Source organism: Oryzias latipes, chromosome 16, assembly GCF_002234675.1.
Source record: "Oryzias latipes chromosome 16, ASM223467v1".
NCBI classification, from domain to species: Eukaryota; Metazoa; Chordata; class Actinopteri; order Beloniformes; family Adrianichthyidae; genus Oryzias; species Oryzias latipes.
The window spans coordinates 5,129,357-5,143,398 of NC_019874.2; the positions used below are offsets into that span (position 1 = coordinate 5,129,357).

The 14,042-nt window shown below is 41.1% G+C and overlaps 2 protein-coding genes across 2 annotated transcripts; one reads left to right on the forward strand and one right to left on the reverse strand.

Annotated features, from left to right (window-relative positions):
- The first annotated feature begins 1,435 nt into the window (after nucleotides 1-1,435).
- Nucleotides 1,436-7,979, forward strand: cthrc1 (collagen triple helix repeat containing 1). Its single transcript, XM_004077604.4, has 4 exons — nucleotides 1,436-1,639; nucleotides 3,769-3,987; nucleotides 4,062-4,278; nucleotides 7,112-7,979. The coding sequence occupies exons 1-4, from the start codon at nucleotides 1,529-1,531 to the stop codon at nucleotides 7,252-7,254; spliced, it is 690 nt and encodes a 229-aa protein (XP_004077652.1). The 5' UTR covers nucleotides 1,436-1,528; the 3' UTR covers nucleotides 7,255-7,979.
- On the reverse strand, nucleotides 7,615-13,158 carry slc25a32 (solute carrier family 25 member 32). Its single transcript, XM_004077603.4, has 7 exons — nucleotides 12,706-13,158; nucleotides 12,382-12,532; nucleotides 12,172-12,257; nucleotides 10,902-11,056; nucleotides 9,942-10,055; nucleotides 8,337-8,482; nucleotides 7,615-8,238 (listed from the first exon to the last, which is right to left on the reverse strand). The coding sequence occupies exons 1-7, from the start codon at nucleotides 12,902-12,904 to the stop codon at nucleotides 8,115-8,117; spliced, it is 975 nt and encodes a 324-aa protein (XP_004077651.1). The 5' UTR covers nucleotides 12,905-13,158; the 3' UTR covers nucleotides 7,615-8,114.
- Between the last annotated feature and the right edge of the window lie 884 nt (nucleotides 13,159-14,042).

Sequence of the window (14,042 nt, forward strand, 5' to 3'; positions counted from 1 at the left end):
ATTCTAATAAAATTAAAAAAAATGTAAGAGGGGCAAAAAGATAAGACAGTTTCTCTTTTGGACAGAGCCTTGAAAGGATTTTTGCTTAGCCACTCCTTTGTTTCCTGTGCGATGTGTTTAGGTCCTAAACGCAGCGCCCCATCTTTTTGGAAGATCCAGACACATTTTATCCTCAATGTTCTCATTGATAGAAGGATCTTTTTGGCTCCATGTAATTATACAGATCAGTCATGCTTTCCCCTTTGCAGAAAAACTGCCTCAAACCATACTGTTTCCACCCCCATGCTTCACAGTGGGTGTGGTGTCCTTGGCATCCAATTCAGCATTCTGTTCCCTCCAAACAAGGTGAGTGGCATTGGAATTCCATCTTGATTTCATCTGAACAATGACCTCCCCCCATTCCTCCTGTGGATCCTGCAGATGGTCTCTGGAGAACTTTAGATGGGTCTGGACATGTGCTGGCTCAAGCAGGCTAATCTTTGGAGCTCTGCAGGATTTGAGACCAGGATCACATCACGTGTTGCCATAGTAATTTTTGTTACTGTGGTCCCAGCCCTCTTCAGGTAATTGACCTGTTCCTCACATGCAGTTCTGGACTGTTTCCTCACTCTTCTCATGATCATTTGTTTCACCAGGTGTGGACAGGTGTCATTAATTCAGGTAAACAGTTCAAACACATGACATCATTACAGTTAGTGGAGGATAGAAGAGCATCTCAAAGAAGTAGCTCTGGGTCAGTAAGGGAAAGAATTCTTGATTGTTTGAAGGAGATAAATACTTATTTTCTGCACATTTGTACAAACATTCTTTCATAATCAAACAATTTGATTGCCTGGATTATTTTTGTTTGATTTCTCTCACAGTGGAAGCATTTCTCTGATGAAGACTATAGACCAAACTCATCTATTTCAGTGACAACTTACAGAATCAGTGACTGCCAAAGACTTTTTTGCTCCATTGTATGGAAGTTAGGGATAGTGATGAAAAACTGTGGTTTGGAAAAAATACACTTGAAAAAGTAATACATTCAAAAAGTGTCTCATGACATTTTTTTGACTATGATCTGGAAAACAAAGCTATTACCTTTTGTGATGCACAGACTGTAGGAAAACCATCTCACCGGGTCATTTTTGACCCATCATAAAAGAGTTCAAACCTGATTCACAGCAAATTCAGCATCATTTCAATTAAAATGCTGAAAGATTAGACCATCTTTGCTCAGATTCTATAAGATGTTATAATACCCAAAAAATCTCAATCACATATTTGTTATTCTTTTCCTCCCCTGAGTTTATGAATTGGTCTTTTTGAGACACTGAAGTTTCCCTCCAGCATGACCCTCTAAACTGCTGTACCGGCACATGCACAGTGGACACAGTGTGCACGTACAAACCCCGGAGGGACGTCTTCACAGAAGTTTTTCTGGCTCCATTCTGCCCTCCTCCCTGCGTCAGGCTGGCAGCAGTTGGAGTCAAACCGTTGCATCCTTCAGACTGAGTTCTCTGCTGCTGCTGCTGCTGCCTGCAGGATGACGCCTCTCTCCCCCCGTCTGCTCATTCTGCTCTGTCTGGCTCTTCCTCTGCACGGCCAGGAGAAGGGAAGAAGCAGGGGATACCGAAAAGATCCGGACGCTGACAAGGTAAGGGCACCATCATCATCTCCCACAGAGGTTGGTTTACAAAGGAAACTGAGAAAGGTTTTGGCCTAAAATGATAGGAAAACTACAACAGATGTGCTTAAAAAGTGAGCAAATTGACAAATTCTTGATGAAGATTAAACATTTTATTCCCCTTAAGTAAAAGTAAATGTGTGTGGACTGGCAGCTCTCCAGGCGTACAAAGAAGAAAAACAAAGCAAAACCAGGCAGGAAGTTACAGTCTGGCTCACTCTGTCTGCCTGTTTTTGTTAACCCTTGTGCTATTCTAGGCACTTTACCATTGGGAGTTGGGTCATCTAGACCCACTAGACAGTGCTCTGAACCTTTTTTCTTCAATGATTTGTGATCTTCACTGCTGTCCATGGATTACATGAAATCTTTCCACCTTTATCCACCTTTGTCATGGTAGGGAGAACACGTCAATGTAAGGGTGGGGTCATCTAAGATAGCACAAGGGTTAAAAGCTTTTTGTTTTTTCTTTGACTGAGAAAAAGAGATTAGTCTGTGTGTATTTGGAAGCAGCTGAATGATACAATGGCAAGACAAAAGTCTGTGGTTTGCAGTTTCAGTGCATTCGTGGTTTAGATTGAGGTGAAATAATAAAACAAAGAAAGTCTGTTTGGGACTCCAAACTGAAACTTGTGGGGTTTTTTGAAGACATTTTTTTATTTCTATTTTGTTGTTTCTCTGAAATTTGTGTGACCCCCTTCAGAAAATAACAAGCAGTAGCTCCTTTATTGTGACCCCAAAATGTGTAGCACAATACAACAGGCATGTTTTGCAACAATTTATTTGAGAAAACTCAAATATCACAAATCGTGCATGAAATGCTTCAAAATTCATAGCTCTGCAGGAGAAAAGCAAACTTTATTGCTCCAGTTATCGTAGCAGATAGAAAAACCAAACTTTCAAGGAAACTGTCCCAGAACTTGAGCAACGCAGAGAGAGCTGAGACTGAGGTCCAATATGAAAGTGGGCTGTGTTTTATAGCAGACAGAGGTTCCATTTATTAGTCCACTTTGAAAGCTCTCCAAAAATCCACACTTGAACCTTTCCTTGATGAATGTCAGCTAGGTTTCAAGACTCATGCCGTGACCCCCCCCCCCCTCCATCTGGACGCTCATAATTCAGTGAATGAATGGATCTTTTCCCTCTGTGCTGCAGACGACTCCAGCTCTGTGTCTGCCTGTGCAAATCAACCCAAAATCACAAGTTCCATCACAGACGCGCCAGTTTCCTTCAGAGATGATGTCAGGCTTCTGTCCTCCAGGCAGTGGTAGCAGCTTAATGACTCCTACAGACAGACTCCCACCCAGACATCTGCTTCAGAGCAGATGAAATTTAAATTCACTTTTTTTAGATTGAAGAAACACATTGAAGCTGTATTAAGAGCTCTTTGTTCTCCTTTCCACTGCTTTTTTTTGCTGTAATACCTTGTGGCTTCCTGTGACTCCTCTACAGCTGGAAGTTCCCAAACATCTGCGTGTCACTTTTTGTCATTCTGGCTGAGGGAAAAACATGTTAGTTTTGTCAAAAGACCAATTTACTTTTCCAAAATGAAATGTTAGCTGCATCTAAAAACAGCTCAGACGTGTTTTATCAAGGAACATACGACACAAACCTCTGCAGCTCCTCGCTGTTGTGTAGGTGCAGCTTTTTGCAAGATACTGCATCTATGTGTGTGTGTGTGTGTGTGTGTGTGTGTGTGTGTGTGTGTGTGTGTGTGTGTGTGTGTGTGTGTCTGAGTCAGCGTGACTAAGATGCAGTATCTGAAAAAAATAGCAAAGGATGCAGCCGCACAGTGAATCACAGTGGAACAGATGTCTTGTAATTTGAGCGGCCACCATCAGAGCCTTCAGTCTGTGATTATTTTGCATCAGCGTTATTGGGATTTACATTCATGCTTCGTGTTGAACATGTGCTGCATCCCAGCTGCACGGTGCATCTGACGTGTATGTTTACATGTGGGTGTGTTCTGCATGCAGTCTAAATGTGGACTCTCTGGGACAAAGGACTAAATAAAAACCTGAAACAGGAACCATGATAGTGGCTGGTGTTCTTGCATGGTTTGGTTCATCGCCTGCTTCTCCTTTACTCCTCCTTTTTTTCAGTTTGGCAGCTGTCTGCAGGGTCCAGCAGGCACCCCTGGCAGAGATGGGAACCCTGGAGCCAACGGCATTCCAGGGACCCCCGGCATCCCAGGTCGAGACGGGCTCAAAGGGGAAAAAGGAGAGTGTGTGAGTGAAGTGTTCGAGGAGCCCTGGAAACCCAACTACAAACAATGTGCCTGGAACTCTCTGAATTATGGGATCGACTTGGGGAAAATAGCTGTAAGTCTCTTACCGTGACAAACTCACGATGTTTGACCCGTCCAGAAGAAAAAATTCCTCACTTTGTTCTGCAGGACTGTACGTTCACGAAGCTGCGTTCAGAGAGTGCCCTCAGAGTGCTGTTCACTGGCTCCTTGAGACTCAAGTGCAAGGAGGCCTGCTGTCAGAGGTGGTATTTCACCTTTGATGGAGCGGAGTGCACGGGACCCCTGCCAGTGGAGTCCATCATTTACTTAAACCAGGGAAGCCCTGAGCTCAACTCAACCATCAACATCCACAGAACGTCCTCAGGTACCAAATCATTTGCTCCCATGTGTTTTAAAAAAAACTCTGAACCAGTAAAGATTATATTTATTTAGTGTCATAAAAGCAGAAGTAACAAACAAGCACAATCCAACTTCATTTTAGGACTTGAACTGGTTCTGTCCTGCAGCAGTCCTGGACTGCGAGGACCAGATGGTTTTTGCAAGTCTTCCTTCTTACTGCGCCTTTCAGCAAATATTTTACTCCCTGCCACACACTCAAATATTCCCCAAAACTTGTAGACACCTAGTACCTGGTGAAAATGAAGTTTGTCTACAGGAATAACAACCCCAATAAAAAAGAAAAGAAAAGATGACATCACAACAGGAAGGAGAAACCATCACAAAAATGAATGGGGCCAAAATCTCTTAAAGGTCAAATAATAATAATAAAACATGCGTGATTTACGTAATTCATAAGTGTTTCTTGCGTTCGTCATTCGTCGATGTGCGCAAATGTCCGTCAAGGGTTTAGGCCTACGGGTCTTTACGTGAATTTGGTTTTGAGCTGTTCAAAATTTAGTCTGTTGAGAACCATGAAGAGTATGCGTATTTTAAATAGTTAATTCACAATTATTTTTTAAATCTTAAGCAGTTGTGTGTGATTTTTGGAAGATGCATACACAAATTTGTGGCTTTCCACGACCGTTCCATGTATGTCTAACAGATTTTTAATGCATGAACTTCCGATGTCTAACTTTTTTATCACGTGTACGGCGCACATCTCACGTTCAGATCACGTGATTGACACACAAATCACTAATGAATTGTATATAAACAGCACAATAATCACGCACGGTTCAAATTCTACGTTGATTTATGTGTTCTTTGCGTGGTTTACTCATACTTCTTCTATGGTTTTAATGTGGTTCATTTGTGATGCATCAGTGAAAATTTCACATAAATACAACTTTTCTATCTTTCTCCGTATACAGTATATTCATATGTGCAATATGTGCAAAATGTACGTAGTGGCTGTGTGGTACTGTCTGGGAAACTACTTAAAAGAAATGTTTGGATTTAGAAGCTTGTTGATTTTGAAGGGCATTTCAATAAGGAGAGATCTTACGAATGAAAACAATAAAGATTTATGCATGAATGCACAAAATATGAATGAAATAATGCATAGTCTTTTGTCGGCTAGGCTCTGGGCCGATGACATCTCGATTCTGGTTGGATAAGCTTGAACCCTAGATGGTTAAATCCCAGAGCCTAGACGCCGGTGATGGTGGTTGACCCTTGTGCTATCCTAGGCATTTCAACATGGGGAGTTGGGTCATCTAGACCCACTAGACAGTGCTCTGAACCTTTATTCTTCAATGATTTGTGATCTTCACTGGTGTCCACGGATTACATGAAATCTTTCCACCTTTATCCACCTTTGTCATGGTAGGGAGAACAAGTCAATGTAAGGGGGGGGTCATCTAAGAAAGCACAAGAGTTAAGGACCAGCCCATGACAAATTATTGTTCCAGGTAGAGGATGGGGCGGAAGAGGGCCGGCAAAACCATCTAAAGAGATAAACGTCCAGGAATTTAACAGCAGTAATATGACTGTTATTGGCTGAGGAGAAAAGGTGGGGCAATAGAGCTTTTGGTTTAGAGTGAAAGCTTAATTGATGAGTGGCGTTCAGATTCAGTGACGCAAGAAACCAGGTAGATCTTTCTTATTGAAATTACACCAAAGCTTCACTAGCCTGGTGAGCTTGCAGTGGGGTGTTTCCCTGTTGCTCGCACATTTTTTACCGAAATTCTGGGAAAATTGAATACAGGAATTGTTGGCTCAAGCTGAACAAAATAACATGACATAGGATATGAACATATTAGGAATGTGGGAGTGGTTTAAAAAAAACAAACCTCTGTTGCCAAGGAAATCCAAAAATTTGGATCTTGGATCTTATGCAGAATCTCTGTCACAAGAGTCACCCACAAGACAAGCCACACATTTTGTGAGCATGACACACAAACATAAAAAAGCTCAATTTAAAGTTTAGAAACCAGATGAGGTTTTACCAGTGACGCATAAATGATTGGTCACATGAACAAGATGGAGCCTGCGTCATGAAAACCTGTCTGTTATGTGGAAACTCCAGACAATTAGGAAATGTCTCAGACCGAAATATCCTCATGTATCTTCCTCACATGGGAAGCTGTGCAGACTGAGACAAAATGTGTCTTTAAACAGAAAATAACTGAACAGAAATGTAGCGGTTGGTTCTGCTCCATCATTATTAAAGTTTGCTGCCGTCATTTAATAAGCAGCTCAGTCTGTTCAGTGAGTTTGCAAAGAATCAAATCTTTCCAGTTTGGGTGTTTTCTGCAAAACGTCTGAGAGGTCAATGGGGCTGTAAATGTTTACAGGGTTAAAAAGGTTTCAGTTTCCTTTAGTCTCAGGTAATTGTAACTTAAAACGTAACCAAAAAAAACCTCAAGTAGTTAATTTGCTTTGCCGCTGGAACTCCTTAAAACAAATTCAAGCCTCTCAAACGAACAGATAAGTGACTTAGCCAAACCTTTGCTGGGTATACTTTAAAGATCTGAGTGTTACAGGGTAACCGCTGCTCTGTGATGGGAGGAAGGGTTGTTTATGACTACAAAGAAGTGAGGATTTATTTTCTCCTGCTTTGTTTCGCAGACCAACTCTGTCTTTGTTCAGCCGCTCTGCAGCGTGTCAGCTTCATTCTTCATCCCTAATCCTTTATCTGCTGCGATGCAGGCCTTCTCTCTCTCTTTTTTTTTCTTCCATGTTCATCACTGTGTCAAATAAACAAAACAATTAAACACTTTCCATGTGGGATTTCCTTCTTTTTTTTTTCTTTCCAGTTGAGGGACTGTGTGAGGGCATCAAAGCAGGACTGGTGGATGTGGCGCTGTGGGTGGGGACCTGCGCCGACTATCCCAGGGGCGACGCGTCTACTGGGTGGAATTCTGTGTCCAGGATTATCATCGAAGAACTGCCTAAATAAAGGAGATGAAAGGGATGCTCTCGCCTTTGTAGTGTAAGAGTATGTTATCTGGCTGTCCAAAAGCATCAGGTATGCTGTGCCGATGCTAACTCCAACCTTTCCGTTTTAAAGCTGCACAGCCTGACAGGCCTGTTTGCAAAACGCTGTCACTGTGTCTGCTAGACAGGAACTTGTCTGGTCTATACTGCACCTTTCAGCAACGTCGACCATGTTTTAACTATAAACTCAGTGATGCGTTTCCATGCATCATCACTCATAACAAAGTTCTCTTTTGTAAAATACTTTAACTCATCATTTTGCAATAAAGAATACATACCATCAATTTCTTCAAAATAGGTCAAAAACCTTGTTTTTTTATTGTTTTCACAGAAATCATCAAGATTAAAACAAATGTTTGAAAGAAATGTTTTTGGAACCAACTGTCCCATTTTATGACAAGATGTGGGAGACGTATGAAGCAGCAGCTGCAAACCTGAGAAGGTTGAAATATTTTACTGTTTTCTTTCTGCAGGGAAACAATGTAAACATTACTTCTGGGTGCTGAAATAAACCTTCATTGTAGTAAATGTTCACACCCCTCTGAGCCACACTTCCAAGGTCACTTTGACAGGAACTTCTTCTCCAAAAAGAAACAAATCCTTCGTGTGATTCTGAGGCTGATTCTGCTCTTATTTCACAATAAAACCAGAATTTACACAAAAGAAGAAAAGAAAAACAAAACCCAACAATGTCTCATTGTTGATTGATTCACCGAGTGTTTGTTGTTCAGCTTCAGTCGAACTCAGCTGACTGTTCACATGGCACCAGCACGTCAGTTCCACTTAAATAGTCTGTGCTCATTTTTCTCAGGTCAACCTGATTCATTTTGTCCCGAGAAGAAAGCGAGAGACGTTCTCGTACACCACAAAGGTGATGCAGCAGGCAGGGGTGACACGGATCAGGTTCGGGACGATGCCTTTGTAGAAACCAGTCACGCCTTCATTCCTTCAACAAAAATAAAAAGTCAGAATACCATCAAGATCTATGAATTTAGAACCCAAAGCCTCATTTTGAGAGGACATGTCCTGTAGTGATTTGCATACCTCCATGTCCTTGCAATGACATCAGCAACTCCGTTGTATGTGTTGTGCTGGTCCTGAAGGCGAGCTCGCACCACCTGATAGGGATATGTTGTGGCTACAGCAAATATCTTAGACAGGGCAGCCATTGTGATGTACTCCAGTGCATTCTGTTGAGGAGACAGGTGGAAGCACAAAGACTTGACCGACAGACTTCAGACCATGAACGCATTTAGACTGAGTTTTTAAAAAACTACTGAAGGTCCCGTCAGTGATTCCCAACTGTTAAGTCAAAACCTGCACACACGACAGAAAGGGGGAAAAAAAGTGTATATATAAATTAAAATAGCTGAAGAAAAATAAATCGCAATGGAAAGTATATAGTTGGAAATAGAGTTATAAAATTTAAGAGAAGGGTGTTCAAAAAGAAAAATACGATTGCAAAAGTAAGTCGATTACAACAGGTGTCGCGCAAAAGGTGACCATTGATCTGACAGGCGAGCTGAAGGAAACAGATGTTCAGGCCGACCGTCTGATAAAAAACAAAATCCTTACCACGGCGTCTGAAAGAGGAGAGGCAGACGGTAAGATGCAGAAGTAAACGGGGGTTGATCAGCTGTTTATTGTGTAATTATTTGTAATTTTATTATAAAACAATATATATATATATTAATATTATATGCTTGGTTGCTTCAACCTAATATTCATGAACTCACTGGAGAAAGTTCTCTGTTCCAAACCCAAATGCAAAGAAAAGAAAAGAGACAAGTGCAAAAGGAGTTATGAGTCATGAGTGGAGTCCTGCTGGTGTTTGATGCTTTCCCCTTCAAGTGGAGGAAAATAACTAGCAGTTCGAGCTGCGAACCGGCACCAGTCCGTCGGACGGTTCTGTTTGTTTTGTTTTATTTCTAATCTGATTCTGAAGGGAGTTTTAGTTTTGGAAAAATACTGCATGAACCACCTACATTCAGCAATGTTATAAAGATGCAGCAAATGGAAATGGTAATGAAAATGCTCATATAGTGGATTCATGCTTGTTAATATATTTGGAAAAATACCAGTATTGAACGTTTTTTTTGTATTCATCAGTCCTACCTTAAAGTTCGGATGAGGCTGAAGGCTGCTAAATCACATTTTAACTGTCCCAACACAAAATCTAGTGTACAAATAAAGGTACACTAGATCCACAGGATTAAGATTAAGTTTACCTTCAAAAGTTACGGGAGGCTGGGGGCACAAAAAAAAAAAGCACTGTCCATGAAAATATTATCTGACACTAAACCAATCAGTGGCCTGAAAAGGGTTTGGGACTACTGGGTTGCAACAGCAACAGTGAGAGTTTCCAAAAACCTTTGGAGAAATTCTCAATTTCCTTGTCTGACAGCACAAGTTTCTAAAACAAATCTCTTTTCTGAACAGTCATCTGGAAAAAAAATAATAAAAACACAGGATGGCAACCCCATAAAACTGAACCGTTGCTGACCAGAGACTAAAAAAAAAAAGAGAATTTTCATCCAAAATCAAGTCAGTGACTCCAAGTAAGAGTGTCAATAATCATTTTCCTCTAATTGTGGAGCTTGTGCAGCTCGGTGAGATGCCACCCATCATGTCCGTGGCCTAAGGACTCACCAGCTTAGCTTCTGATGGCACTTTCTTGTGTTTATTGTAGCCTCTCTTCAGCTCTTCGTAGGCCATGAACTGCAGCGCTCCATGAGATGTTCCAAACAGACCAGGAACGAAACCCTTAGAACAGACACTCTGTAAGGGGTTTGGGTGACAGGAGTCCAAACCTCACACCCCACATCCACAACTCATGATACAACAACACTGAACATCTGGAATTCTAATAAAATACTGATAAGACAAATAGTGGATGTAAGTAATTAAATTAGAAATAAAATAGAAAATCTTAGTTGCAAAGCAAATAATGTATAAAGCAGCCCTAATTATCATTTCTTCAATTATTTATTTAAATGTGACTTAATCACAAAAACTGTGGGGAGTTCCGTTTAAAATCCCAGAGAACCGCAGGGATTCATGATGTTCCTGCATTCATAACAAGCTGCTTTAAGCTCTTTCATTTATAGAAATTGACTGACAGAAAATTATTTAATTGAACTTCATGAAGAAGCTTAGTTCAGCTGTTTTTAATTACACTAAAAAAAACGTTTTTTTTCCCTGAAGGAGAAGCTACTTTGAGAAGAAAAAGCTGACGACGCCCTCTGGTGGTGAATAAAGACCTTTTTGTTTAACCCTTGTGCTATCCTAGGCACTTTAACATTGGGAGTTGGGTCATCTAGACCCACTAGACAGTGCTCTGAACCTTTTTTCTTCAATGATTTGTGATCTTCACTGGTGTCCATGGATTACATGAAATCTTTCCACCTTTATCCACCTTTGTCATGGTAAGGAGAACACGTCAATGGAAGGGTGGGGTCATCTATGATAGCACAAGGGTTAAATATACACATTGAGGGCAAACAGTGCATTAACCTGAACACTACTGCCCCTTATGACATCGTTAGCACCATAATCACTAGAGCGGGTCACAGAGACTGCAGTGTGTGGGAAAACAACCAGAGGTCTCACCCGGTAGAGTCCTGGAACTCCCTCATTGCGGTAGATCTTAACCAGAGCGTCTAGCATTCCCTTGTACTGCTTACTCGTTGGGTCAGAACCGTACTGCAGAATCAGCTGGGTCTTGGTTACCCAGATTGGATTAGTGATGCTAAGTGTTAGGATGCCTGCAAATCAAAGCAGGAAATTGACAAAAATGAGGCTCATAAGACATCCCACTAACAGAATTAAGAGCACTTCACTGAAATCACGTTAATTCAATTCAATTCAGTTTTATTTGGATAGCCCAAACTCACAACAACAGTCTTCTCGATGGGCTTCATATAGGTAATTGAAAAAGTTAAACATAAAATCAAAAGGATCATGAATACATACAATTCAATAGGAAAATACTAAATGGAACCAACTAAACAGACTAAACTAAACTGGATAATTTACTCACGTTATGCTTGTTCTCACACTACATCACACGCTGCCTTCACTAAACTGTTTACATTTATTTGCGGGCTTCCTGCACTTCTCTACAAGGTAATGACTACTCTTTACGAACAGAATAATACAGCAGAGGATGGAAAAAGGACAAAGAACTGTTCTAAAGACCCACTCTGATGAAAATGTGTTTTTGTGGCATTTTTCTGGTGATAAATGACGACAGATAAGCTTAAAACTGCTTTTCTCTGGGTATTTCTTTATGCAAATTGTAGTGAATCAGGAGCAGACGGAAAAATGTGTGTGTGTGTGTGTGGGGGGGGGGGGGGGGCAATATCTAATGAACTCCTGCCACTCTGCAGAAACTCTGGTCTAGAAAACTCAAGTTATTTGATTTTGGCTAAAAGCCTAAAAGCGTCCCAATCATGACTAAAAGACCACTTGGAATGGTTTTACATTAGATCAGGAAGATCCAGGAAACACTGATTGAGATCAGTTTGTTCATCATTACAAAAAGTTAAAAGCAACATCAAGATTAACATGAACATGTAGGATTAATCTAAAATGGATTAATGGATTATACTCTCTAAAAATTATTTCTAATTGCTCAATAAAAACCGAAGAAAGATTTTTTTTGGTGATTTTGAAGCAGCTTGCATGACTTTTTAAAACTTTGTTTCTACCCTTCTTAAAAAAATGATTTTAATCCCCTATAAAAGGCAGATTTCAACTCCTTCTTGTGTTTGTTTTAGTATCGTGACAAACAGAGACCCACCACAGCTGTTGGCCAGTTTAGATCTGTTCAATCTGGCTGCTGTGTTGGTCAGAAGAGACATGGACGTCCGGGACGTACCTGCTTGAGCCGCCGACACCAGGTGTTCACCTGCACTCAGTTCAGTGTCCCGACCTTCTTTGGTGTATCCCTTGATGGCGTTGTAGCTATTTGGAAACATGGAGAAATGTCAGCCCACCAGCAGCAGCAGGTTGGGATGCATGTGAACATTGTTGCTAAACAATACAGTGTTGATGCAACTGCAGTCCAGCAGGTTTAAACTCTTCTTACAAGAAAAAGTAGAGGCCCCAAGACGCTCCTGCACCCCAGATGTTGGGTGTTGCTCCTTGGTAGAGACCCCTCAGCCCCTCCAGAGCCCAAACGCTCTTCATGCAGTGCATGATGCCTCTGTACTGGGGTCTCAGCTCCAGTCCATCACTTACTGCATCCAACAAGACACACAAATCCACGTCAGAACCATCAACAGCACAACCCTGCGGCGCTGCTAATCCATCATCTTCAAGCTAAAACTCTGCATCTATTCAAGCTACAGGAAGCTGCGTAGCCTTAACTAATCTAACGTTAACTCTGGTCGTTCTTTGGTTTCGTTTCTACCTGCAAACCGGATTTTGACGAGATCCAGCGGGTGCAGCACCAGCGTTGACACGACCCCCCCGCTGAGTCCAGCGATCAGGTTCTCAACTTTGACGTGACTGAACACCTGCTGCAAGCGTCCCGGCGCTGCCACGGCGGGCGGCCCGGCCTCCGTCACAGTCCCGCCGGTACCGGTACCGTGGTTCGGAGCGGAGCTCATGGTTGTTTTTTTAAGACTCAACACCGGCGGCTAGCAGTGAAACCAGTGTTCACTAAAGTCCCGGAAATGATCTCTGCTTAGCTCCGCTGCCGAATAGAAGTGAGCACAAACGTCACCAGCGGCTCTCATCCTAACAGCGTGACCGAAGACTGAGCCACGTTCCCCGCGTGCAGCTCCGCACCATCACGCTGGACCTGTCCAAATGTCAACCACGCAGCGACCTTGCTTCTTCAACATAAAGCTTCCAAAACCGTCGATCCACTTCTCATTTCCGACCCGTACTTTCAAAATAAAACCTCGGATTATTACAGACGACACAGAATGTGCACAAAACTGTGGAAACGATGTTTTATGTGAGAATTTCTAAATTGAGTTATTTTAATTATGAGTTATTTTGCCATGATAGTTATTTTAAAAGGCAGTCTAAAATTGTATCGGTGTATGTAGTGTCTAATACATTCTATTGTCAAAGTACTGTTAGTAAATGATGTGTTGAGGTAATGTGTATAGAATGACAATAATAATAATAATTAGTGTGTATAAAGGTATAATTGAATTGAAATGTGTTGTGTTGATGCTGAAAAGAATTTTCTGCTTTAGGCTGGTAACTTTGTGTCTTGACCCTCACTAGTCTCTAAGTATATCAGCTGTTTACCTAAACATAAAACTGTTTTAAAGTAAGGAAATTGTAGAGCAGGATATATAATATAATATAAAGTGCATTCCTAAACCATTCACCTGACTCTGAAAAGTGACATAAAGCAAATGTTTGTAAAGACTAACATAAGAAATATCAATACATGGATACATCAAACTTATGATAATTTGTCATGATTCAATATGATTATTAAAAAGAAAAGATTAAGAAAACAGTATTGTAAACTGTGAGGTGAGCCAAACTTCAACTTTAGGGCAAAAACCTAACTATCAATATTTTCATGACAAAGTATAACATTCATTAATATGTCATTTTTGTGGTATTATACATGTCAATTTTCTTCTTTAAAAGTGTGAACTGGTCTACTGTTTTGTGCCCTTTTGCACACAAGATCAAATCTTGGAAAATGACACTTCCAATGGTGAATATTTTGAAAACCAGAAATAAGTGCATGTCTGGAACTTTGTGGAGGTTCCTCTT